Source organism: Lynx rufus, unplaced genomic scaffold (genome assembly GCF_022079265.1).
Source record: "Lynx rufus isolate CCGP_SWC_20201006 ecotype Redwood Valley unplaced genomic scaffold, mLynRuf1.p SCAF_21, whole genome shotgun sequence".
NCBI lineage: Eukaryota > Metazoa > Chordata > Mammalia > Carnivora > Felidae > Lynx > Lynx rufus.
In genome coordinates this window covers 871,402-897,896 of record NW_025814836.1, presented here as the reverse complement: position 1 = coordinate 897,896, position 26,495 = coordinate 871,402, and the positions used below count along the sequence as shown (strand labels likewise).

Here is a 26,495-nt window from a genome sequence, read left to right as displayed (position 1 = left end):
TTAAAAAAAAAAAAAAAAAAGGGACCGTAATCTTTGATAACAAAATAAGTCACAAAATAGGTCTCAGAATCATAGGCTTTTCAAAATTAGGAGTTCTCAATCTGACCTCTATGCTTTTTTCTACACAAATATTACCCCTACCACACAATGGTTCTTTTAGAACATCCTGCCAACCTACTTGCCAGAAACGATGATGTCCAGTAATGGGAAACTCTTAACTCCTGAATCAGGCATCCTATTTCTAAAAAGCTCAAATTATTACAAATGTCAATGGGTCAAAATATGTCCAGTGATTTTTAGATGCCCTCCTTCATGATTCTATTCACAGCCTGTTAAATTATCCTTTGACTAGGAATCTCTACATATCCTGATATTGAATTTCTATCTAAATGATGTATAATATCTGGCACCCTCTGCTGGACATCCCTGGGGAAGAAATTATCTCATTTATCCTTCCTGCTGACAGTGGAGATTTGCCATAATGCCTCATGGCTAGGTAAGCAGAGAACATGGGCAGGAACGAGGCTTAGTTTTGCAAACCACCCCACCCCTTAAAGGGGGGAGTTAGGAAGCAGAGATTACAAAAGGGAAATAACGCACCACACTATTAATTTTTAATGTAAGCTCCAAAAGAGAAGAAATTTTTGTCTGCTTTTCACTGATATATTCTGAGCACCCAGAACAGAGCCTGGCATACAGCAGGTACTCAACAATGAGTCCCTGTGGAATACACTGTATTCTGTCTACTCCCAGTTTGGGAATTTTTGTTGGATTAAATTTTACTGAAAATACCAGTTTTGCCTATAGCAAAGATTGCTACAAGAGTACCTTTCCCTGGGATATCAGAATTCCTCGTAGAGTGTCAAACCCCACAGAAGGCCCATGTCCAGTTTCATCAAGAGAGCCCTCCAGGTCGAACATGGGGATACAGGGGCAGAAGAGCTCTGAGATGTGATGCAGAAGCAGCAGTCGGTTCCGCAGTGCTATTATGGGGATTTCCTGCAAGTGATTGTATTCCATGGGAACCTGAAATGTTGAAACTACATTAAATCAACTTAGGTGTCAAATGCACAGATAAGTCACAGTTTGTAGATGAATTCTGAAAAAGTTTTTTTTTTTTTTTCCTTTTCAAAAACAAGGAATCCCTGAGACTTCTGAGTCTGATGTGAAAAACTTCATTGGTTTTAGAATAATATTCTGGCCAGTTTGACTGCTTGAGCCAAGTAATGTGAACCAAGGAAAATGCTAAAAATTAGTCTATAGAAATACATTTACTAAGGAAAGTGTGCAGCCTGTACTATCAGAATGGTTTTGTACAGTTTATAAGATTTAGAATGAAGGTGACACATGGATATATGGACAATGTTGGTTAATGTGAATATTAACCTGAATTATTTTCAGTGGAACACCTGTGTAAATATACAATGGAAAATGAAATGTGAGTGTGGCTTACTTACATGCATAATTCAATATACAGATAGTAACTCTGTCACTACTTGTACACCTCCTAGCCCACCCAGCCCAACCAGTACGAACCTGGGCAGGCAGCTTCCCAGCACTGGCAGGCTTGCTGGTTGACCAGGCAAGGGTGTGTGCTGAGCCGCAGGCCACCCGGTTGACCTTCTTACCCTGAAGGGCAGCTACCAACCGAGGCCTCTGGATAGCATTTGTGGTTCCATCTCCCAGTTGTCCCTCATCATTGTCGCCCCACGTATAAACTTCACCTAAATGAAGTGGATTTAGAACAAGAACTTGTATACTAGGACCAGTGAATGCACAACCTCTACCATCTTCCCATCACAATCATCTCTCCCTTCAAATGGTGCTGAATGTCAACTTCATGTGTGACCTAGATGTCTCTAATTGCAACATCCAAAGAGGGAGCACGCTTCTCAGAACTCTTGAGAGCCCCTGCTGGCCAACATGCCTTTTCTAGTAAGAGGCACAAGACTCTGGTCTTAAAAATACAATAGCATTTGTTCACAGGAGTAACCACATAACTGTAACAGTTCTTTATCAGAACAAGTAATAGTAAAACAGATGGTAATATCCTTAACTGCCCAAATTAATTTTTTATGTTAAATGGAGAGAAAAAAATCAGTTTTTTTTTAAAAAACACAACCTGTTTTTAAAGGAACACATAGTTCTTCCTATAGTTATTCATATCCCAAACATGAGATTCATCATAATGAGAATCATATTTTTCAGTGTACCATACTAGATCCCAACCATGAAACACCACCAGAAAACTATTCTAGGGTAAGGTCACTTGGTGACTAAAATAGAAATGAGGTTAGTTTTCTAGAGATTAGCCTTGCCATATTCCACAAAGACTCCTAAGAGAGCCATGCAGCCATAAGCAGCACTCTGTAAAGTGCAGTGCCTACATGATCAATGGCAGTGTGCTTGCTGGCCCATTCCCACCCTAGACAATTCAGTCCTAAAGCCACTGGGTCAGTGTTACAGCACAAGTAAGGAGAGGAGGACTTCTCTGCAGAGGTACAACTGGATGCAGAGAATCAGAATCCATACATGACAAAAACTTCCATACAGGGGGTCGCTCAGTGTGGGGAGTTGGCCCAAGCAGAGTGGCCCATGTGTGGGGGTGGCCCAGAATGGGCAGTCACAGCCCGAGTCAGGTAAGGATCCATGCAGGGGAGAGAGCAAAGGTAATGATGGGGCACTGGTCACATTCAGGCAGAGTGAGTGGATCCCTATATTAGAGATAATGAAATCCGGACTTCTCACCAAAAGAGAAAGGAGTTGTAAGTGTGGAAAGAAAACTAGAATGAATCACCCTGTGGTATAGAACTAGAATCTGGGATCCTGGTGTGAATGTGTAGAATTTGTATGTATATATATATATATATACAAAAATAAACATAGATGCAAATTTGTATATTATTTACATATATATATATACTGAGCACATCACATCCTTGGCCATTGTTCTCCTTTTAGTTACCATATTAACCTCTCTAGTGTGTTGTAGACTATCAAGGATTTTAATTTTTTTTAATGTTTATTTATTTTTGAGCCAGAGAGAGCAATAAGCAATGAGCACATCTATCAACCTGATCTTGTCTTCTAAACACCATTGTCCTCTAAAGACACCAAGACTCCTTGTGGAAATGGTTAATGCTAGGCTTGGGCCTTGGAGGGTCAAGAAGATAGGGTGTCTTATTGTGCCAGAAAGCAAGGAAGTACCCAGTGAATGATGGGCACACATCAGGAAATAAAGGGGCACCTGGGTGGCTCAGTCGGTTAAGCATCTGACTTCGGCTCAGGTCATGATCTCACGGTCTGTGAGTTCGAGCCCCGCTTCAGGCTCTGTGCTGACACCTCAGAGCCTGGAGCCTGTTTCAGATTCTGTGTCTCCCTCTCCCTCTCCCTCTGCCCCTCCCCTGTTCATGCTCTGTCTCTCTCTGTCTCAAAAATAAATAAACGTTAAAAAAAAAATTAAAAAAAAAAGGAAATAAAGCTAGCCTAACAGGGCCAATTTCAGCATCAAAATTATTAACAGTAACAGATTATGTACAATCCAATGAATAAATTAGGAAACCATGAGTCCCACATAGATATAAATTAAAAACAAATATCAAATATTTGATGAGAATAAAATATACAATGAGAAAAGGGATATTTAAATAGCTTCAAATACCCTCCCAAATACTTACTAGTTACAAAAGATATTCAGAATGGAAAATCCTAGCAGCCACCACCTTAATCAAGTTAACACCACTGGGACAAAGAGAAACTATATGACACCTGATGAATTTAGAATGAATTAAGAACACAGAATGAATTAAGATCACAGATGTGCAACCTGAATCTACTGAGGAGATATCTGACAAACTCAAATTGAGGGATGTTCTACAAAATAAACAGCCTGTAATCTTTAAATGTGTCACAGTCCAAAAAGCTCAGGAAGGCTGAAGAAGTGTCAAAGAATCACACTCAGGGACAACTGAGGATTGTCTCAGAGAAGATGAGACATTAAAATGACAGCTAAGTATAACCTGTGCTATAACATGAATGGGAGTGAAGATTAGGTGGAGTAATAACCAGTGTGAATTTCCCAAATGAACAGCCATGTTGGGATTGTTTAGTAGTGTTCCTATTTGTAAAATATACACTCAAATGTTCAGGGTGATGGAGCATCAGGGCAGCACCTCAAACGGATCAAAAAAAAAAAAAGTTCTTTGTACTGCACTTCCAACTATTCTCTAAGTGTGTGATTTGCTTCAAAAATTTAAAGAATTAAAGCAAATAAAAAAATGTATTGTAAGTTCTTGGTTAAGAACTATAATGCCAGTCCCATGATAAGCCATAAAAATTGCTTATTCATATAGGAAACTTTTCCATCAATGAAACAATTAAAGGGCACATGTTCATATAATTTATCAAAGGCTTTAAAAGGAGACAAAACTGGGGGGAAATGGCTCTTTTAATGAAAGATGATACACTAGTTTTCTATTACTGCCATAACAAATTACCACAACTTACTGGCTTAAACAGTTCTTTCAGTTCTGTAGGTCAGAAGACCAACAGGAGTCTGACTAGGCTAAAGTCTAGATATCAGCAGGCTCATCCTTTCCGGATGCTCTAGGGGAGAGCTCATTTCCTTGTTTATGCAGACTGTTGGAAGAATTCAGTTCTTGGGAAGACCAAGGTCTTGTTTCCTTGTGGGCTATCAGCTGATGGCTGATCCCAGCTTCCCAAGGCCACCAATATTCCCTGGTCCCTTTCCTCCATCTTCAAAGCCAACAATGGTGGATCAAGATTCTCTCACACTTTGAAAACTCTCTCCTGCCTCTTCTCTGTCACATCTGACTGACTCTTTGGCCTCCTTTTCTGTTGTGAAGGGTCTATGTAATTACACTAGCCCATCAAATAATCTAGAATAACTTCAATATTGTAAAGTCAGCTAATGATCAACCTTAATTCTATCTATAAAGTCCCTTTTGCCATTGTACTGGGGTCCCCAAGACCACCTTCAGGTTTGCTGATTCATTGGGTGAACGCCCAGGCCTCAGCATATAGTCATACTCAGCTATGATTACAGTGAAAGAACATGAAATAAAATCAGCAAAGGGAAAAGGCACATGGGTGAAGTCCAGAGAAAACCAGATGCAAGCTTCCAAGGACCCTATGCCAGTGGAGTTACACAGCACAAGTTTAATTCCTCTAGCAAAGAGTTGTGACAACACATGCAAAGTGCCTTCTACCAGGGAAGCTCATTAGAGCCCCTAGTTTTCACTAGGGCTGTCACATGGGCACCTCCACCTGGCACATACCCATGTTCCAGGAAACAGGTTTCAGCAGAGACCACATTGTGTAGTTTTAGGCAAAGCAAGGCCTCTTATCAATTAGGGAAGGGAGAGAGCCCTCCCCAAATTCGTTTCCCAGCGGCCAGCTGAGGCTCACCTTGCAAGCAGCCCTTCCTAAGGACAACAGTATCAGGTATGCTCTGGTTGCTCTTTTCTGCACAGCCATGAAATTTAACATATTCAGAGGTGTTAACACCAGGCCCTGCTCACCACAGAAATTCTCAGATAATATATATGCATATATTATCCCTGACCAGACTTCTTAGATTTAAAGGCCTCTGTGCTGCAACACTGGGCCTCCCCACTTACCGTCCTCAGTGCAGCACACACAATGCAGGGAGCCAGTGGCAATGGCAATGACTTTCTTCCCCTGCAACCCCTGAACCTGCCGAGGTCTTCTAACATGGTCGTCAGATCCATGGCCCAGCCTGTGATAGTCACCTTTGCCCCTGCACAAAATGAAACATCGAATTATGAGTGCAAGGCCCTGTCGTTTACCACCCCGTCCCACCCTCCTGGCATAAGCACCATACTTCAGGACACAAATCACAGCCTGCTATAGAAGTTACATCTCAGTCTATGAGATGTCAGTTAATATAACTTCAAATTAACAAACTGGTTTTGTGAGATTAAACAAACAGAATCTTGCATACCATGTATAAACAGCGCCAGATTTGGTAAGGGCAACAGAAAACTGGGATCCACATTCTACTTTAACCACTCCAAGGCCTGTAAGAGAATCAATCTGGAAGAGAAAAAGGTTCAATCAGACTGAATCAAGGTTTTTTCTGACTGCTGCAACCACACAGAGACTGAACTAAATCTAATAAAGAACTCTGAAAATCCTTACTCAGGTCAAATATTTCACACAACTTAAAGTCCTACTCCACTTAACCAAGTAAGTATTCTCAGGAGGATGCCTGACTCTAAAGGCACACCTGCTGACACTAGACCACGAGCCCATGCTACTGCACAATGACACTCAGCATGTGTCACTAAAAATGGACATGTCACAGTTGAAGTTCTATGATCATTTTCCCCCAGAATCTATTCTCCCAACTCTATTTCTCTTTCTGGTGTGGCAGCCCCATTCTCCAGTAAGCCCTGCAATGCTCCTCTGCCCTCCAACCCTCTCAGACCCCACAGGCCCCCAAGAGAGGATCAGCAAAAAGGGGGAGGAGGATTGGCCAAGAGGACCAGGTTGTGGCCTTTAGAACTTATCCATCTATCCAGGTTAATCAAATCAAACATGACCTTGGTCAAGCTAGTATGAGAAGTCATTTCCACCCGTGTACATCGGGGGTCCAGGCCCTTCACAACCAACACCCAGAAGTTTCACTGGGGCTCACTAACCTAGTCATCACTTTTTCTCACCCAGCAAGCTATGCTCCTTGTTACCTGTGACTGTTCTCAGACTTAAGTTCTCATATCTGATTTTTAAAAAAAAAAATTTTAATGTTTATTTTTGAGAGACAGAGAGAGATCAAATGTGAGCAGGGGAGGGAAAGAAAGAGGGAGGGAGGCACAGAATCCCAAGCAGGCTCCAGGCTCTGAGCTGTCAGCACAGAGCCCGACGTGGGGCTTGAACCCACAAACCGCAAGATCATGACCTGAGCTGAGTCAGATGTTCGTTCAACTGAGCCACCCAGGCGCCCCTGATTTTTTTAACGTTTATTCATTTTTCAGAGACAGAGAGAGACAGAGTGTGAGCAGGGGAGGGGCAGAAAGAGATAGGGAGACACAGAATCCAAAGCAGGCTCTAGGCTCTGAGCTGTCAGCACAGAGCCTGACATGGGGCTTGAACTCAAGAACTGCGAGATCATGTCCTGAACTGAAACCAGATGCTCAATCAACCAAGCCACTCAGGCGCCCCTCATATTTGATTTTAAATTTAAATTAATTAAAAACAATTCTCTCCGTTCTCTCCTCACCCTCACCTCTGTCACAATCATATCAAGTAATAACTTCCATTCCCCCAATGCTCAACATCCTAATCCCTGAAGGTGCAAAGCCTGTGTCTAAAGCTTTCCTAAGCATAAGAAAGTCTACAACACACAATTTTTTCATAAATTTGGAAACCTTAAGTAACTTGTAATGTGGTTAAAATACTGTATACCTGCAAGAGAAAAGGAATAAGAAATGATAAGAATGAAGAGGAAGCACTGAGTTTCTGGTTCTCCAGCAATGCTCACCAGCATGCAGGGATGTCTCCAGGCACATCTCCACCAGGCTTTGGCTCTAAGCACTGCCTGCCAAAACCACTCTCTGCAGTAATGGAAATGTTCTGTGTCCACATTGCCCAATATGGAAGTCACCAGACACATGCTCACACTGAGCACATGAAATGCGGCCAGTATGAGCAAGTAAGTGAATTTTAATTGAGTTACATTTAAACTTAAATAGCCATGTGTGGCCAACAGCTCCTATACTGGGCTGCACAGCTCTGGGAAGAAAAGCTATGCAGTTTTGGCCAGGCTCTTGTCCCATCTGAGGGGGCCCTAGTAGAATGCTGCCCCCCTCCCCCACAGAGCTGCCTGTGCACTGTGAGGGTCTCTACTCCTCACATGCAGTCCCAGATCCCCAACAAGACCAAACACCAAGCAGAGAACAATTTCTAGTTTTCTTTCACAGCACACACACTCCCAAATCCACAGCAAAACACCTCAGCTAAATGGCTCCATCATGTTCGTGCACTGTAGGCAGCACAGCAGTCAGCACATGATCTAAACACATCAATGAACTTAATCTCTGCCAACTACCCATTCACAAGGGCAAGAGAGTCTCACAAAGTTAAGAAATTGCTCAGAGTCATGCAGATCACATGGAGAAAAGCAATCTGACCCCCAACCCAGGCCTACAGTCTCTTCTCTTAGTGTGTCACAGGATGTCTATTTAACACAGCTTCTGGCTAAGCCAGCTGCAACCCTTTCAGCAAGTACTATTACAATCATAGCTACAGAACTCTGTGAATTGAAAAGACCGTGAACAATTTGTTATCCCTTTCTTCAAACAGGTCTATATACTACATAAAACCACAGGTTGTGCTAACTTACATAAATTTCCCAAGACAGCACAAATAGCACTTAATATATCTTAATACCTTTGGGCCTTTCACTTTTTACTCAACTACCCATTATATTTTCTGCAAAGAAGGTAAAGATGAGGTTAAAAGACTCCTAAGAAGCATGCAGAGGGGGATGGGGTGGTAAGCCTAGGAGGGCCTGGGGTGGGGAGGGGAGGGCTCTAAGAGCTCCACAAAGACGTGGAACCCTCAAGTCCCAGATCATTGGGAAAGGTGCCTTTCTCCCACTGTGCAGACACAAATACCTTCATGGGTACTTTACAGCCATCACTGCCTCCTCTGCCAAGCTTGCCGTAGTCCCCATCCCCCCAGGACCAGACAGTGTCATCATCAGTGAGACAGAGGGTCTGGGCATCTCCACTACCACAGGCAACATCAACCACGTGGTGGCCCTGCAGTGCTTCCACCTTCAAAAAAAAGAAATCAAGGTTATGCAGTCACAGCAGAAAGAAGGTTTACCTAAGGAAAGGCTTTAAAGTACTGTGATGCTCTTGGGTTGGGAGAGTGGGGGCGGTACTGTTTTAAGCCTTCACAAAGAATGTGTAATTTTAATAACCATGTAAGATAAGACCAAAAACACCTTCATCAGTTTGAACCAAATCAATCTAAATGATAGGAGGCAGGTTATCAGTGTCTCTAGTGAGCCAGTCCTACCACACCAGGAAGTCTTATTCACTGCCTCACCCAAAATACAGTGGGCCTTCTAGAAGCCAAAGCATTTAGCTAGATGCCAGGTAATATTTATTTATATATATTTATATGTGTAAAATATAAATAAAATAATAAAAGGAGATTTCAAATACTATTCTGTTTAAATGACACATGGAATATAAACCTCCTTGTAAATAATGAGGCTAAGACCATCAACTCTAAAACTAAAAAGAAACCATAACAGGAAATACTTTTGACTTTTAAAAATCAAAATGGCATAATGACAATGAGAAGCTGCCTCCCCACCACCTTCAAAAGTGAGGGTGTGAGGAGACACCCCAGGCCTCTGAGCACCTTCTCAAGGTGCCTTCTCACCAGCTTTGGCTTTAACTGGTCCTCACTGTCGCTGTGCCCCAGGCGGCCATACCGGCCTTTGCCCCATGTGTAGAGGTCCCCTGCTGCGGTGACACAGGCACTGTGGGCTCCACCAGCAGCAACATCAACCACTTCAATTCCTCTCAGAGACTCAATGACGCGAGGGCGGTCACATGGACTGCAAAAAAGGCCACCAAATATAACTGAAATAGTTTTATTCTTAAATATTTTAAAAGTATTAAATACTAGGCTTTTGGTTTGTTATATACTTATTCAATGTACACTTCTCAAATGAATTGTTTTTTATGTTTATTTTTTATTTTTAAATTTACATCCAACTTAGTTAGCATATAGTGCAATGATTTCAGGAATAGATTTCAGTGACTCATCCCCTATGTGTAACACCCAGTGTTCATCCCAACAAGTGTCTTCCTTAAGGCCCCTTACCCATTTAGCCCATCTTCCCACCCGCAACCCCTCCAGCAACCCTCAGTTTGCTCTCTATATTTAAGAGTCGCTTATGTTTTGTCCCCCTCCCTGTATTTATATTATTTTTGTTTCCCTTCCCTCATGTTCATCTGTTTTGTATCTTAAATTCCACATGAGTGAAGTCATATGATATGTCTTCCTCTAATTTCACTTACCATAATACACTCTAGTCCCACTCATGCTGTTGCAAATGGCAAGATTTCATTCTTTTTGATTGTCAAGTAATACTCCATTATATATATATATATATATATCTTATGTATATATATATATATATATATATACACCTGATCATATATGTGTATCATACATACATATGTATATATCTTATCATTATATCTTATCATTACTACATATATATATATGTATATATATATATATATATATATAATAGAGTATGTGTATGTATGTGTGTGTGTGTATACACACATACATATCTCACATCTTCTTTATCCATTCGGGACATTTGGGCTCTTTCTACACTTTGGTTATTGTCATAAAATCAATTGTTAATTAAGAAGAATCATTCAGACCTGAACTCGAAATTTTATAATTTCCTAAATGTTTTCCTTTATACCAGTTGCCCTAATGCCACTGAGCAGGAGACTTGCTAAATCAGAGGCCAGGAGACTAGTGCCCAAATATGGGCCAAGTCTGGCCCATGGCCTGTTTTTGAAAAGCCAATGAGCCTAGAATGAATTTTACATTTTTAAAGGTTGTTAAAAAAAAAAAAAAAGGGAAAGAAGCATATATTACAAACACTAAAATATGTAGGCTACCTGGCTCTTTACCAAAACAATTCATCCACCCTTGGTATAAATCAACATTTCATTTATAGAGTTTTATCATATGAATGTCAACTAGCCTACAATGTGCCAAGCACTGACAATTAAGTTTGTTTTCTTCTTACTGAGTTTTGAAAGCTCTTTATAATAATTTTGAAAGTAAGACCTAAGCCAGATGTATGACTGCAAATAATGCTTTCACAGTCTGTAGCATGTCTTTTCAAACACCTAGAGTTCACATTTTTATGAAGTCCAATTTATCCTATTTTTATTTACTGGATCATGCTTTTGGAGTTCTTTCTAAAACTCCTTGTCTGACCTAAAGTCACAAAGGTTTTCTCTCATGTTTTCTTCTGTAAGCTTTTGGACTTAGGTTTCACATTTATGACTATGATTCATTTTGAGTTAATTTTGGATACAGTGCAAGTCAAAAAGTTCACTGCTTGCTATATGGTTATCCAATTGTTCAAGACCATTTGTTGAAAAAGCTCTGTTCTCCAATAAACTGCACTTTTGTAAATTGTGCATCGGAAGTTATAAGGCAGAAATCAAACTTCATTTTTCCACACTCATTATTCAGTATTTGTGGTACATTTTGAGACTCCATTCTGTTCCACTAATACATTTCTCTCTCTTTACAACAGTACTACACTGTTTTGATTACTGTAGCTTTAAAATCAGGCTTGAAATAAGGTAGCGTCTTCCAACTTTGCTCCTGATTTTCAAAGTTGCTTTGATTATTCTAGGTGCTCTGTATTTCTCTATGAATTTTACAATCAGCTTGTCAATTTCTACAGAAATTTTGTTTGAGAAGGGGTTGAATCTATAGGTTAATTTGAGGAAAACTAATAAATCAACAATATTGAGTCTTTTAATCCATGAACACAGTATACTCATTCATTGATTTTTAAGTCTTCTAAAATCTTCCCTAGCAATATTTTATAGTTTTCTCTAAGTCATCCATGGTTTTTTTTTTTTTGGTCAAATTTATCCCTTACTATTTCAATTTGGGGGGGGGGGTAATATAAATGGTATTTTTAAATTTCAATTTCTGATTACATTTGCATAGTATAAAGACAAACAATTGCTTTTTATTTATTGATCTATCCTGCAACCCTGCTAACCTCACTTATTGATTCTAGTAGCTTTTTGTAGGTATCATAGATTTTCTATATAAGCAATTATACTACGTGTAAAGAAGCAGCTTTAATTCTCTTTCCCTTTTGAATGCCTTTTATATCTTTATACTGCTGAACTTCACTTGACAATCTTGAAGTACAATGCTGAATCTTGATAGCAGATGTCCTTGGTCTTGGTTCCTATAGTTAGGGGAAGTTCAGTATGTCATATTAAGTCACTATTAGCTCTATATTTAACAGAGATGCCCTTTATCAAGTTACAGAAGTTCTCTTTTATTCCTAGATCTAATTTGGACATTTTTCAGCCATCATTTCTCAAAATCCCCTATCCTCCTCTCCTTTGGTGACTTTACTTATATAACAGGCCACTTGAGGCTGTTGTCCACAATTCACTGATGTGATATTCATTTTATATGTTTGTGTGTTTCATTTGTTTCAGTTTCTATTGTTACATCATCAAGCTCACTGATCTTTTCCTCTACTATGTTTAATCTATATTAACATTTAAAATACCTTTCAATCTCTAACATGCTTAAGTTTTCCCTCAAGTTTCTTAAAGATATAGGCATGTGGTTAAAATACTGTTTTAATATTTTTATCTAGTAATTCTACTACTTAGTCATTTCTGGGTCAGTTTTAATTGAATGATTTTTCTCTTTTTTTTTTTAATTTTTTTTTTTCAACGTTTATTTATTTTTGGGACAGAGAGAGACAGAGCATGAACGGGGGAGGGGCAGAGAGAGAGGGAGACACAGAATCGGAAACAGGCTCCAGGCTCTGAGCCATCAGCCCAGAGCCCGACGCGGGGCTCGAACTCACGGACCGCGAGATCGTGACCTGGCTGAAGTCGGATGCTTAACCAACTGCGCCACCCAGGCGCCCCTGAATGATTTTTCTCTTTATATGGGCTATATTTTCCTACTCTTTTGCATGCCTGATAAATTTTTTACAGCTTTGAGATATAATTGACATATAACATTGTATAAATTTAAGGTGTACAATATGATGAGTTGATACATATATACTGCAAAATGATTACCACAATAAGGTTAACACAGCCATCATCTCACATAATAATTTTTGTGTGGTGTGAACACTGAAGATCTACTCCCTCTGAGCAACTTTCAAGGATACAATAAAGTATTGTTAACTACAGTCACCATGCTGTACATTATGTCCCCAGAATTTATTCATCTTATAACTGAAAGTTAGTACCCTTTGTCGACATCTCCCAACCCCCCAATCCCTAGCCCCTGGAAACCACCAGTCTACTCTAATTCTAGGAGTTCAGTTTTTTTAGATTCCAAATATAAGTGAAATCATAGTGTTTTGTCTTTCTCTGACTGATTTCACTTAGCATAATGTCCTCTAGGTTAATCCAAATTGTCACAAATGCCAAGATTTCTTTTTCTATGGCTGAATAATATTCTAACACACACACCACCACCACCCCACCCCACCCCACATCTTCTTCACCCATTCACCTGTGGATGAACATTTAGGTTGTTTCCATGTCTTGGCTATTGTGAACAATGCCACACTGAACATGGGAGTATAGATCCTTTCAAGAAAATTATTTCATTTTCACCAGATATACACCCAGAAGAGGGACTGCTGGATCACATGGTAGTTCTATTTTTTACTTTTTTCTATGCTTTCCTATAGTGGCTGCATAATTTATATGCAGTGTATAAAGTTTCCCTTTTCTCCACAACCTCAGCAGCACTTATATCTTGTCTTTTTAATAAAAGCCATTCTAACAGGTGTAAGGTAACATCTCACGGCTTCGATTTGCATTTCCCTGAAAATCAGTAATGCTAAGCAACTTTTCATGTACCTGTGGGTCATCTGTATGTCTTCTCTGGAAAAATGTCTATTCAGGTTCTTTGCCCATTCGTTAATTGGTTTTTTTTTTTATTATTTGCTACTGAGTTATACAAGTTCCTTACACATTTTCGACATTAATCCCTTACCAGTTATATGGTTTGCAAATATTTTCTGTTATTCTATAGGTTGCCTTTTATTTTGTTGATTGTTTCACTTGCTGTACAGAAGCTTTTTAGTTTAATGTAGTCCCACTTTATTTTTGCTTCTGGTGCTTGTGCTTTTAGTGTCATATCCAAAATAACATTGCAAAGACCAAGGTCAAGGAGCTTTCTCCCTATGTTTTCTTAGAGGACTCTTATAGTTTCAGAACTTATATTTAGGTTTTTAATCCATTTTGAGTTAATTTTTGTAAGTGGTATAATTCAGGGATCTAATTTCATTCTTTTGCATTTGAATATCCAATTTTCCCAATACTATTTATTGAAGAGACACATGCCTGGTAATGTCTGAATGGATATAGAACATTGTGACGTTTATCTTGCTGAGCGCTTGATATGTCTGTATTGATAAAGATATTCCTGAGCTTATGGTTCCTTGTGAACAATTTAATCCTTTCAGGTTTTGCTTTTAAGCGTTATTGATGGGATCAGAGCAACAATCTACCTTTAATTTTTTTACCCACTTTTGTGCAACATCATTCTTAGTCCTCTAAACAATGTTCTGGGAATTATCAGGTTTTGGAAGCAAGCTGTATTGTCTGCCCTCTGTGAGCTCTGTGGACCATTCCTTCTAGTCCTTTTGGGTGGTTTGTTCCTTGGCCTCTGAGTTCCTTGGCCACTGACACATGTGACTGCCAGTATTCACCTCTGTAGATCACTGTATGTAACTTTACTGCCTGTTATCCATTGTCTTTAGGGCAGCTGTTTCATATATTTAGTCTGGTACTTTAAGTTATTTCAGAGATGCAGGTCTTTGTTACTCCAACTGGGCAGGTAATTCCCATTAATTTTTAAAAACTAGAAAGTTTGGTTACTTTGTTTAAAAAATATTGTCATTTGTGTGTCCCCTTACCCTCACTCCTTCCATTTCCTCTGTATTTACAGCTTTAGTATCACACATGTTACCAAAATGCCAACTGTTGATTCAGTGAATTACTCGGGATCGGAGGAAGAAAACTTGGGGAGAAGGACTAAGAGAAACTCAATGTACTTAGTACTTAAAAATCGAAAATTCAGAATTGATTTTCCCCTCAAATAGAAGGGTAGTGGAGGCAAGCCCACACATTGGAACATGAACTTATTTCTGCCAAATAAGTCATTAACATTTAACTTGAGTAGATTATTATAAATGTTGTCCTGAAAAACAAAGTGCCAATATGTTATACAAGAGATAAAAGAAACAAGGAAAGCATAACATCAAAAATAATGTTTTCACATAATACCTTCTGTTGCCATGCCCCAACTTCCCATCTTCTGCCTCACCCCAAGAGTAAACTTCTCCTTCTGAAGAGAGGGCAAGACAGTGTTTTCCTCCTGAGTTCACAGCTACTTTCTTAATAAACACGTGTTGAATGGATTCAAGTAATGTTGGGGTAGATACCGACTCTGTCCCTCCAATTCCTAGTCTGCCGCCTGCACCATATCCAGTGGCATACAGCTAAGACAAGAAGAATATAAATATCAGATTTTTATCTAAATATCCCTATATTCTAGTAATTAACAAACTCAATCAGTGTGCTAGATATTTTTACCACAGAGAAATGAATTTTAAAGTTAAAAATCACAGGAATGGGGGCATCTGGGTGGCTCAGTCAGGGTCGTGGGATTGAGCCCTGCACTGGGCTCTGCACTGAGCATGGAGTCTGCTTAAGATTCTCTCTCTCCCTTTCCCTCTGCCCCTCCCTGGCTCACACACATGTGTGCTCGCTCTCTCTCAAAAAAAAAAAAAAAAAAAAAAAAAAAAAAAAGTTACAAGAATGTTTAAGACTTTTCCGTGCTTTATCAAACACTAAAAATGAAATAGTTATGACTATTTAAAATCCCAAGTTCACAAAATGTATTTTAAAAAGAAGATCTTTTCCCTGGAAGCAAATCTCTGATAGTAACACTGATAGAAACACTCATAGAAAAACTATAAATAGATGTAGTATTTCAGCAAGGCTGCATATAAGTCACACAGTAGAATACACTATTTTTCTTTCGTTCTAAGTGAGTAATTATTTCAGGGCACAAGGTTTATCATTAATTTAAAAAAGAATCAGACTGCCTTTTCCAAATGCATGTCAAACATCCCTCCTATAAAAATTTAAATATTGTTTCATATTGTTTCAAATGCATTGCTGCAATGACACAATAGTAAGGAAAACCTCAAGGACTAAAACAGAAAGTGAAACCAAGAACTCAGACTGATAAAAGAGCCCTAAAGCCAGTGTCCCCTGAGAAGGTTTTGAGAATCTTCAGCACACGGGGTGTAGAGGGTAAAGTACCAAGCTTAAAAGGAGTCTCCTTTTAGAAAGATGATCCTCCAGTGGGCCAACTGTGAGGAATAAAAAGAAAACAACAAAGCAAGTTCCCTTTCTCAATCTCAGCACTAAATCATATGGAGAAAAAGCTCTCCTGAGAATTCACAACCATGAAAGGTGATCATTAGGTTGGTTTTCAGTCTAAATTTATACTATGTATGATCTAAATTCCTTTGAGAATTTAATTTACAATGACTTAGATTTGTAGTACCCCAGGGTTATAAATTCTCTTTTGATGAGTGATTTCCAACTAAGCCTCAAAGAATTTCTACATAAAATTTTCTAAGGAAAAGGGTCAGCTCATAGTTTAAAAAAGATGCCATGAGGGAGTCAGAACAACAGTCCAATATTATCTTTAAAGAAATAAAAGCTTGAAAGTATCCCTAAGGAATAAGGAATTACAAAATTACCCAAAGCAGAACTTCCAGGGATTAAAAAAACAATAATTGAAATTAAATACCCAGATACATTTAATAGCAGATTATAAATAGGTAACAAGAGACTAGAAGATGAATCTGAAGACATTCTTTAGCATATAGCATAGAAACACAAAGAGAAGAGGAAACATGGAAAGAAGGAGTTAGAGATATAAAGCACTCAACAATCAGAACACATTTTCAGGCAGAGATCACACGGAGAATATGGTAGAAGCAATATCTGAGGCAAAAAAACAGTCTAGGAATTTACCAGAGTTGTTTAAAGACCACTTCTCAAGAGCCAGAAAGCCCCCCTCTCCCATCCCTTAACCACCTGGCAAAAACAAAGTAAAACAAAAAAGGGCAATAAAAATATATCACAGCAAAATGCAGATCACTAAAGAAGTATCTTAAAAGCAGCCATAGAGAAAAGATTTATTACCTCCATTTGGGTAAAAGTTAGTCTGACTGCTGACATCTCATTAGCAACAATGAAGTCCAAAATCCAAAAGAATAAAACGTTTAACAGGCTGACTGAAAATAACAGTCAACTTAAAATTTCATACTCTAGAACAGGGGTTGGCAAATTATGGCCCATGAGTCAAATCAGGCCCACCATGTACTTTTGTAAATAAAGCTTTATTGGACATAGCCAGACACATTCATTTACATATCATTCATAGGCTTGTTTTCATAGTTGCCAACAGAGACCACATGACCCATAGAGCCAAAAATACTATCACGACCTTTACAGAAAATGTTTGCACCTCTTACTTAGGATGAAGGATAAAATAAAGACATATTCAAATAAACAAAAACAATCTGAGGATAAACCAACAAAAGACTCACTAAAGAAAAATGAAAATATAAAGTAGAAGCAAAATGAAGTAGAAGAAACTGTTTAAAGATATAAGGTCTGAGACATAAGAAATAATGTGAGCAAAGACATGTGCAACATTTGGGTAAATCTGGAAAAATAACAACAAAAATAATAATGCCTATCATTCCCTAATGGGTTTGTGCCAGAACACAGGATAACAAAGTATCAGCTATTTGTATTACTTGGGAGGAGGACAGAAGTAGTAATTCACTTCAGATTTTACATATGCATGTTATAATAACCAGGAAACAATAAAAGACATAGAATTCTCCAGAGAATAGAAAAAGGAAACAAAACAAAACAAAACAAAACAAAACACTTCAACCCTTTTTTATGAGACTAGCACAATCTTGATATTCTTGGCAGGCAGTCTCTGATGTGGTTCCCAAGAGTCCCTAATTCACACCCTGTGTAATCCCTTCTCCTTGAACATGGGCTAGACCTAGTGACTCAATTCTAATGGACAGAATATGGCAACAAGGATGGACTATCACTTTTGGATTAGGTCACACAAGACTGTAACTTGTGTCTTGCTAACACCTCCCTTGCTTGCTCTGAGGAAGCCAGCTGCTACAGTGTGATGTGGCAAAGAACTGAGGGCAGCCTCAACTAACAGCTCATGAGGAACTGAATGCTCAGTATAGCCCTGAGGCAACTGCAGCCTGGGGAGAGATCCTAGGTGGGAGGACCAAGCTAAGCCACCTTCCAGAGTCCTGACCCAGAGAAACTGCAAGATAATAAACATGCATTTTTAAGTTAATTGTTGTAAGTTAAATAGATATATAATAATAGAGTACCAAAATCAGACAAGGAATATATAAGACAGAAACATTATTATAATCGCACTTTAAGATCTTGGGGCTCCCAAAAATCCCAAAGAAAATATTCACAAACACAAACCAAAAAAATATAAAACATCCTGACCAAGGTGGGTGTCTCCACAGAATGCAAGTGGGTTTAATATAAGAAAACCAATTAATCCAATTCACGACATAAATCCACTAAAGGAGAAAACATCCATAGGAATAGTTTTTTTTAATGTAGAAAGAGAAGGAAATTTCCTTAATCTCATAAAGATCATCCACCAAAACCTCACAGTAAGTTTGTGAAATGTTCAATCACAGTGTTTACTTTGCAAACTGGATTAAGACAAGAACAAGCCCACAACTACCACCCCCGCTCAATATTATATCAAAACAACCCAATACAATGAGCTTCCTTTCTTCCACACAAAAAGGAAAAAATAAGAGTGGTGAACTGAAAAGGAACAAAACTGATTTACAGATTATGACTCTATAAAGAAGATACAAGAAATCCTGAGATATACAAAAGAAAGAAAATAGTTGAATAAGGTCACCAAACATAAAGACAATATGTAAGTATTAACCATTTCATCATACTAGAAGCAATTAATTTTTTAAAAAGCATTACACTAGCAAATAAAAAAAAGGAATACTCTAATGTATTATTGATATGCAAACAGTACACTTTTCTACATATGCTGTATTTCAAAATAAAACACTGTAAAGTTATAGAACACATCAAAGATCATACAGAAATATTTTAGAATGATAACTGCTTCCAACAATAAGTACTATTAACCTTGAGATAATGTTTTAATACAGAGTCCTTACACATACCACGGACCAATAACGCACTCTAGCCATAGCTGTCTCTTAGTTTTTAACGTATGACACAGAAAAGGCACCCTTACCTTTCCATCAGCTGTCACTGCAAACAGAGTCTGTTCTCCTCCAATTAACTGCACGGGTCTGAGAGTTGCAAGAGCTTCACATGGAGTGGGAACTTTAACTTTTGCACCTTCGATGCCCCCAAGCTGTCCCCTATGATTATGCCCCCATCCATAAATTGTTCCACTGCCACCCGCAGAAAGAGTCCAGTCATCTGGTCGCCTACAACAAACATTAAGTGAACAATTAACATCGGAAAGAACTGCACATACAACACCTTTCCCCAGTGTACAGCATTATTCTTGGTTCTGATATAATAACCTGTTCATCCACTGCACAAGTTGTTCATCTTGCTCTCTTTTAAAAATGTCGTGGCTCTCGTGGAGAACATCCATGTGTTCACTGTCTGCCATTAACTCACGAATTTTCTTAGCCACCTAGACAACATTATTATGAGATTATCAATAAACACTCACCTCTCAAAAATGAAACACATAATATTAAGGTAACAACACAGGAGTAATCCCGATTGCAGAATCTGAGGGAATGCCAACATCAATACTGTGATTTTATAGTTAATAAGCAAAATCAATACAATTATAATCAAGTCTAAGATATTGAAATGTCTGGGCAGTACTAGTATATCTTTAGTTTACTAAAAATAAACTTTAACTGAAATTCACAGTATGCATTTATTCATTTTCACCTATGTGATTTTTTCTTTATGGTATCCCTTTGTAAGAGAAATGTTGCTGTGTCTCATAATATTGGCATCTGTTTACACCATGACTGAATAAGGAAAATGTTTTTACATTCCAAAATAACATGCTATACCTCATCAAGAAAAAGACGTGGCAAGGGTGTTCTTTTGTCCAGGGCCACAGCAACGCGGGAGGCCATGCAGTACCTTCGGAACCAAGCCCACTTGTGCGTCTCAGCACAGCAAGGGAGAGTGTCTAGCTCCAAGTCACAAGCAAGAGCTACCAGTACCTGTAGCAACCAAAAATTAACAAAACAAGGAAGCTCAGAAATGCAGCTAAGAATCTATTTCACCAACACTGCATGCTAAAGACAGACACCATTACAGGGTTTCTGTGAGTTCTCATTCAGGAGCTCCTTATTCCAGGCTGGCTGCTATGTGTCTGCAAGTGTTTTACCATTACCAGTGGTGTGGATTATTCCCACCCAGCTCCTAGTGATGCACCTTATACACAAGACCTCAGATCTGACAACTGCCACAACACTTACTGCCTAAGTCAAGCATCTCAAAGTACACTAATACTTGGCTAAAGTATTAAGGGCTTATTAGGTCATAGTCATTTCTGGAAATTTTTCATATTCAACTTCAGCAATACTTACCCATGTCCTCAAGGAGGCCTGAAATGTGGTGCACTACACACGACCACTCTCTGTGTCTCTCCTAGCCAACCAGCTCTCTCATCACTTTATTTATTTATTTATTTTTAATATGAAATTTATTGTCAAATTGGTTTCCATACAACACCCAGTGCTCATCCCAACAGGTGCCCTTCTCAATGCCCATCACCTGCTTTCCCCTCCCTCCCACCCCCCATCAACCCTCAGTTTATTCTCAGTTTTTAAGAGCCTCTTATGGTTTGCCTCCTTCCCTCTCTGTAACTTTTTTTTTCCCCTTCCTCTCCCCCATGGTCTTCTGTTAAGTTTCTCAGGATCCACATAAGAGTGAAAACATATGGCATCTTTCTCTGTATGACTTATTTCACTTAGCATAACACTCTCCAGTTTCATCCATGTTGCTACAAAAGGCCAGATTTCATTCTTTCTCATTGCCAAGTAGTATTCCACTGTGTATATAAACCACAACTTCTTTATCCATTTACCAGTTCATGGACATTTAGGCTCTTTCCATAATTTGGCTATTGTTGAAAGTGCTGCTATAAACATTGGGGTACACGTGTGCCTATGCATCAGCACTCCTGTATCGCTTGGGTAAATTCCTAGCAGTGCTATTGCTCATAGGGTAGATCTATTTTTAACTTTTTGAGGAACCTCCACACTGTTTTCCAGAGCGGCTGCACCAGTTTGCATTCCCACCAACACCTATAGTCTCCTGATTTGTTTGTTTTAGCCACTCTGACTGGCATGAGGTGGTATCTCAGTGTGGTTTTGATTTGTATTTCCTTGATGAGAAGTGATGTTGAGCATCTTTTCATGTGCCTGTTGGCCATCTGGATGTCTTCTTTAGAAAAGTGTCTACTCATGTCTCCTGCCCATTTCTTCACTGGATTATTTGTTTTCCGGGTGTGGAGTTTGGTGAGTTATTTATAGATTTTGGATACTAGACCTTTGTCTGATATGTCATTTGCAAATGTCTTTTCCCATTCCATCGGCTGCCTTTTAGTTTTGTTGATTGTTTCCTTTGCAGTGCAGAAGCTTTTTATCTTCATAAGGTCCCAATAATTCATTTTTGCTTTTAATTCCCTTGCCTTTGGAGATGTGTCAAGTAAGAAATTGCTGCAGCTGAGGTCAGAGAGGTTTTTTCCTGCTTTCTCCTCTAGGGTTTTGATGGTTTCCTGTCTCACATTCAGGTCCTTCATCCATGTTGAGTTTATTTTGTGAATGGTGTAAGAAAGTGGTCTAGTTTTATTCTTCTGCATGTTGCTGTCCAGTTCTCCCAGCACCACTTGTTAAAGAGACTGTATTTTTTCCATTGGATATTCTTTCCTACTTTGTCAAAGATTAGTTGGCCATACTTTTGTGGGTCTCATCACTTTAAAACAACTCAAACATTACCTTAAAGAATGGGCTGTGGAGCAGTTGCTTGCCACCTCTTACAATAGGATCTTCATATTCAAATTGCCTTTGCAAAGCTTCCGGAAGGCCTTTTACCAAAGCAGCAAGAGCACTACCTGTAAAACTCTAAGAAAACAACAAGATTATATCCTAGTAAAGCAATCCAAAATGTAGGGAAAGTAACCATTTTATTTCTGTGAGTCAAAAGTTTTGTTATATTGATACTATTCTCCCTAAAAAAATGTGTATTGATATTTTCAAATAGGTTTGATGAACACTAAAATTTAAAAGAAGAGCTTGAAAATTTACCTCAGAATGCTTGGTCTAGATTTCAATATAGCCACTTGCAGGGAACCAGGCCCTTTTTAGCCTACAAAGTCCCAACTCCCAAGATCGTTAGGATCAAGCATCCTTTTAACAGTAACTACCTCATCCAACAAAATAAGGGGATGTGGTGAGCCAGACTTGTTGCAAAGTCTAACAGATACAATCCTATGCTCACAGCCATTGACACATCTTTGTTTCCAAAAATCACAGGCCAGCCTGCACTCAGTATATGGAGTAACATAAAGGAGTCTGGATGGGACAAAAGCAGGCTTATTGTTATGTAGAATTTCCCAACTCTTCTCAGTGACTTAAATTTTTCAAGCAATATTTTTTTAAATTTTTTTTTTTTAACATTTATTCATTTTTGAGAGACAGAGATAGAGTGTGAGTGGAGGAGGGGCAGAGAGAGAGGGAGATACAGAATCTGAAGCAGGCTCCAGGCTCTGAGCTGTCAGCACAGGGCCTGATGTGGGGCTCGAACTCACAGACTGCGAGATCATGACCTGAGCCGAAGTCAGACACTCAACTGACTGAGCCACCCAGACGCCCCTTAAATTATTCAAGCAACATTTTATTCCCAAAGCCAAACATCTAGAAACTGTGAAGTAATGTTCCGTACCAAAGCTCTTGCTTCTCCATCATTATCTCCAAGTAGCCTGTTTATGTTAATTGATTGCCCAAATTCAGTTGTAAGCAGCTTCCTCAGTCTCTGAAGGGCCCACATTCTGTGACTGGCAGCTTAAATGAGCAGACAGAAAATATCAGAAGCTTGACCATTTTTCCCATCAAGTACAACAGACATGATAATAAAGGTGCTATTTACCTAAGGCACTCAGCTGTGCACAGGCTGCCAGCGATGCTGCAAGGCGAGGGACAATGCTTCTGTTTGAGGTGAGATTGAGCCGGAAGTCTAACAGACATGTCACCAAGTCCATGGACGGACAGGAGAGGACACAGCGATCAGAAAGGAGGTCTTTAGGGCCTGCGAAATGAGCATTGTAAATGTTTCCATGTTGGACAGGATAAGGGCTACCCCACAAGGAGACCTGTAAAATCTGACCAACGAGTGGGCCTCATCTACTCGGATGCCACGCTTAGAGGGTGCCCATGGTACCGCTACTGTCTATGTCACACAACTATGCACTGTATTAGACATTTTATCTGAAAATCAAACAGCTTAAGAAGTTCATTCAACAATAATAACTCCTTTCCCATTAGGTAATGGAGTCCTAACATCCCAACAACTGGGCTACTAAGGTTGCTCTTTGGCAGTTATGATCACCACTGTGGTGGGGCCTTGGGCAGTGCTGGCTCCCAACACAACAGGAGAAGGCAGAGTACAATGTACTAAATGAAAACAATTTATGTGTCCACCTTGCTTGAGTCATCAAGATTTGGACATCACAAGCCCCCTACTTACCTGCAGCTGGCATGATGGGATAGACTGTGAAGCGCCAGCCCCATCCATTCACAGACCCATCACTGATGAACTTCCACTTCAACTCATCCCCTGGGATGCGTAGCTCACTGGACCAGTCAGACCATTCTCGGCCTAGTGGGGAAAATTATGCCCCAGGGCTGGGTTCACTATGTCATGTGATAAACACAAACTTTTTTAAAAACAAAGCAAAATCATTCACACTATGTCTCAAGAACAGCTGGCTCCTCCAACCCAAGTTCTCCAAAATCTGAGTTCCCTCTACTCTTAGTGAATGATATTTAATACATACTGCCCTTCCATACACATTACATCAAGTACGAGGGAAAATGAAGACAGGTGGGCACTGCCCTGATACATAGCTACCACACTGCAGAGCCAGCAGCACACAAGCCCAGGTCAAGGGCTACAGAGAGTTTCCTGGGGAAGGTCTTATGTGATGGCAGTTACCCAGGAAACAGGAGAAAGAGCCCCAGATTTCCTCACAGAGCATACAATCTTACCAAAACCTGAGCCCAGCCCTTACTGCAGTCAATTATAAACCAAGTCCCTTTAGGAAGCTTTTTCATACATCAAATTTTAGTTTGCACAAGCCTGGTACTCCCATATGTCTTACAGCACCATCTCTAGCTATCTGGGTGAAACTGGGCCTCCAAGATGGCCAATGTCCTGACAAGGACCTACCAGGAACCCAGTAATTCACTGGTGAGGTGCAGATACCATTCTCATAACTATCTTACTCAAAGTACTGTGAACAGGCAGACAAAACCTTCTATACTTTGCAGCAAAATAGCTTACTATCCCTTCCTTTAGTCTCACACAGGAATGAAGCAGTAGCATTCTGTTTAGTAAGTTACTAGTTCTGTTCTATGAAGGTGGGCAGATAGTGTCCTGTTCAACCTCCCTTCACACCTGACCGCACGGAGACAATCCTGTTGACACCATCCATGACTGTGAGAGGGTCGTGGCGCCTCTCTGTAGAGCACTGCCGGTCAAACTCCACCCTGAGTCCTTCTGCACCTGGAGGTCAAGTGAGCACAAAACACACAGTGATCACTCCCAAATGACATACCACAGACAAGGCCATAAGCCGCAACAGACACATAGAAACAGTGAGACTAATATGATGTTTAACAGCTAATGAAAAGCAGAAAGTCAGGAGGAACTGACCTCATAGACAAGAATCTAAGATTGACTGCCTCTTTCCCCCCACTTTATCTCCCACAGAAGACTTCACCTGTGATGGAAAGCCCAAGAATACACTTCTGCTTGGCAAATTCATTTTGTGCTCTCATTTCTGGGCAAATTTTCAGGCTGCAACCTCAGTTGCCAGACCAAACTTTATTATCCCCCCACCCCACACACATTTAAAATGCCACATGAAACCATATTCATCAACATTTAGTATTAGATCTAGAGTCTTCTGTGGGAAAAGTTAGCTTACAAAATAATTAATGAAGAGCAGGACCTAGGTTATGGTGGAGGGAAGAGGTTAACAAATCCCCTCCTTCAAAGCAGCTATAAAACCATTCAAAATTATAAAAGATGATGATCTCAGGGCTCTGCAAATAAATTAAAGGCAAACAACAAGTTGAGAAGTGTTTATTCATGAAAAAAACTGCCAAACTTGGATAGAGATGGGAGTACCTATGATGTTCTTGCCTGGGTATGTTTCCATCCAAGCTGGAGGACAGTTCTACCAAGATGGGACTCTGCCTCCAGGGGAAGCTGACTGGTGCAGAGCAGGGAGCAGAAAATGCATCCCAGGGGCACTGCTAATAAAAAGACCAACAAGAAAGCCTCCATCTCCACTGGCCTGAGAACATGGTTTGGCGAGTGAGTATCAAATCTGAGAGGTAAGTATTAAATCTGAGAACTATCCAGAAATTTAACAAGGAGATCATAAAATTCAGAGAGCACAGAAGGGCCAATGAGGGCATCATGGAGGCCTGGACAAACTGGGATGCGCGCACACAGGAAAATTGCCAAAACAGAGTTCTATGCCCTCCCTGCTCCCACCTGCATGTAGATCCACCAACAGAAGGGGAGATCAACAGGCTTGAGCATAAGCCAAGAGGATACAGAACAAACCCTAGAAGTCAGGCTAGAGAACAAAAATGAGAACAAAAGAATGAAACCGGGACATCAGAGGCCACATGCTGTGAGGGAACCAGATTTCAGAGAGAATTACAGTCATGTTACAAAACAAGTACAAGTACAGAACACAATGAAAATAACCCATCAACCAATACAAATCTTGAAAAAGAATATCAGAATCCAGATGATACTACATACTACTACCTAAAATGTTCGCTTTTCAAAAAAATTATGAGACAAGCAAAAACACTGAAAAATGTAAGCCATACTCAAAAGTAAAATCAGTCAATAAAAATGAACTCTGATGCCCAAATGCTAGATCTAGCAAACAATAAAGCAACTGAAATGTTCGAAAAATCCAAGAAAACCAGAGAAAATAAGGTAACACAGAAAACATAGTAACAAATGATAAGACTGACTTAACAAATATAGAATCTCAATAAAGAGGGAGAAACTATGAAAAAAGTACTAAAAGGAAATTTTGGAGTTGGAAAATAGAATGACCCAAATGAAAAATTCATTAGATGGGCAAAATGGCAGAAAAAAAGGGAGTCAAATTGAAGACTGTATCATTTCTCTCTTACTCCTGGAAAATAAGAGAAAAAAGACAGGAAAAATGAGAAAGTCTCAAACACCTAGGAGACAACATTAAGGAATACAAACATATGCATCTGG

General features: G+C 39.5%; 1 protein-coding gene across 1 annotated transcript in view; it reads right to left on the bottom strand.

The window, feature by feature from the left end:
* HERC2 (HECT and RLD domain containing E3 ubiquitin protein ligase 2) overlaps positions 1 to 26,495 on the bottom strand; it is a 274,285-nt gene that overhangs the window by 11,610 nt on the left and 236,180 nt on the right. Inside the window, exons 72-86 of the mRNA XM_047086559.1 lie at positions 24,636 to 24,743; positions 23,706 to 23,837; positions 23,109 to 23,267; positions 22,905 to 23,023; positions 21,959 to 22,084; positions 20,021 to 20,176; positions 19,508 to 19,623; positions 19,210 to 19,408; positions 15,120 to 15,334; positions 9,439 to 9,616; positions 8,658 to 8,819; positions 5,984 to 6,075; positions 5,640 to 5,779; positions 1,537 to 1,724; positions 829 to 1,026 (exon numbers count right to left, since the gene is read on the bottom strand). Of these exons, the coding sequence (XP_046942515.1) occupies positions 829 to 1,026; positions 1,537 to 1,724; positions 5,640 to 5,779; positions 5,984 to 6,075; positions 8,658 to 8,819; positions 9,439 to 9,616; positions 15,120 to 15,334; positions 19,210 to 19,408; positions 19,508 to 19,623; positions 20,021 to 20,176; positions 21,959 to 22,084; positions 22,905 to 23,023; positions 23,109 to 23,267; positions 23,706 to 23,837; positions 24,636 to 24,743 (2,288 nt within the window). The remainder of the gene's footprint in view (positions 1 to 828; positions 1,027 to 1,536; positions 1,725 to 5,639; positions 5,780 to 5,983; positions 6,076 to 8,657; positions 8,820 to 9,438; positions 9,617 to 15,119; positions 15,335 to 19,209; positions 19,409 to 19,507; positions 19,624 to 20,020; positions 20,177 to 21,958; positions 22,085 to 22,904; positions 23,024 to 23,108; positions 23,268 to 23,705; positions 23,838 to 24,635; positions 24,744 to 26,495) is intronic.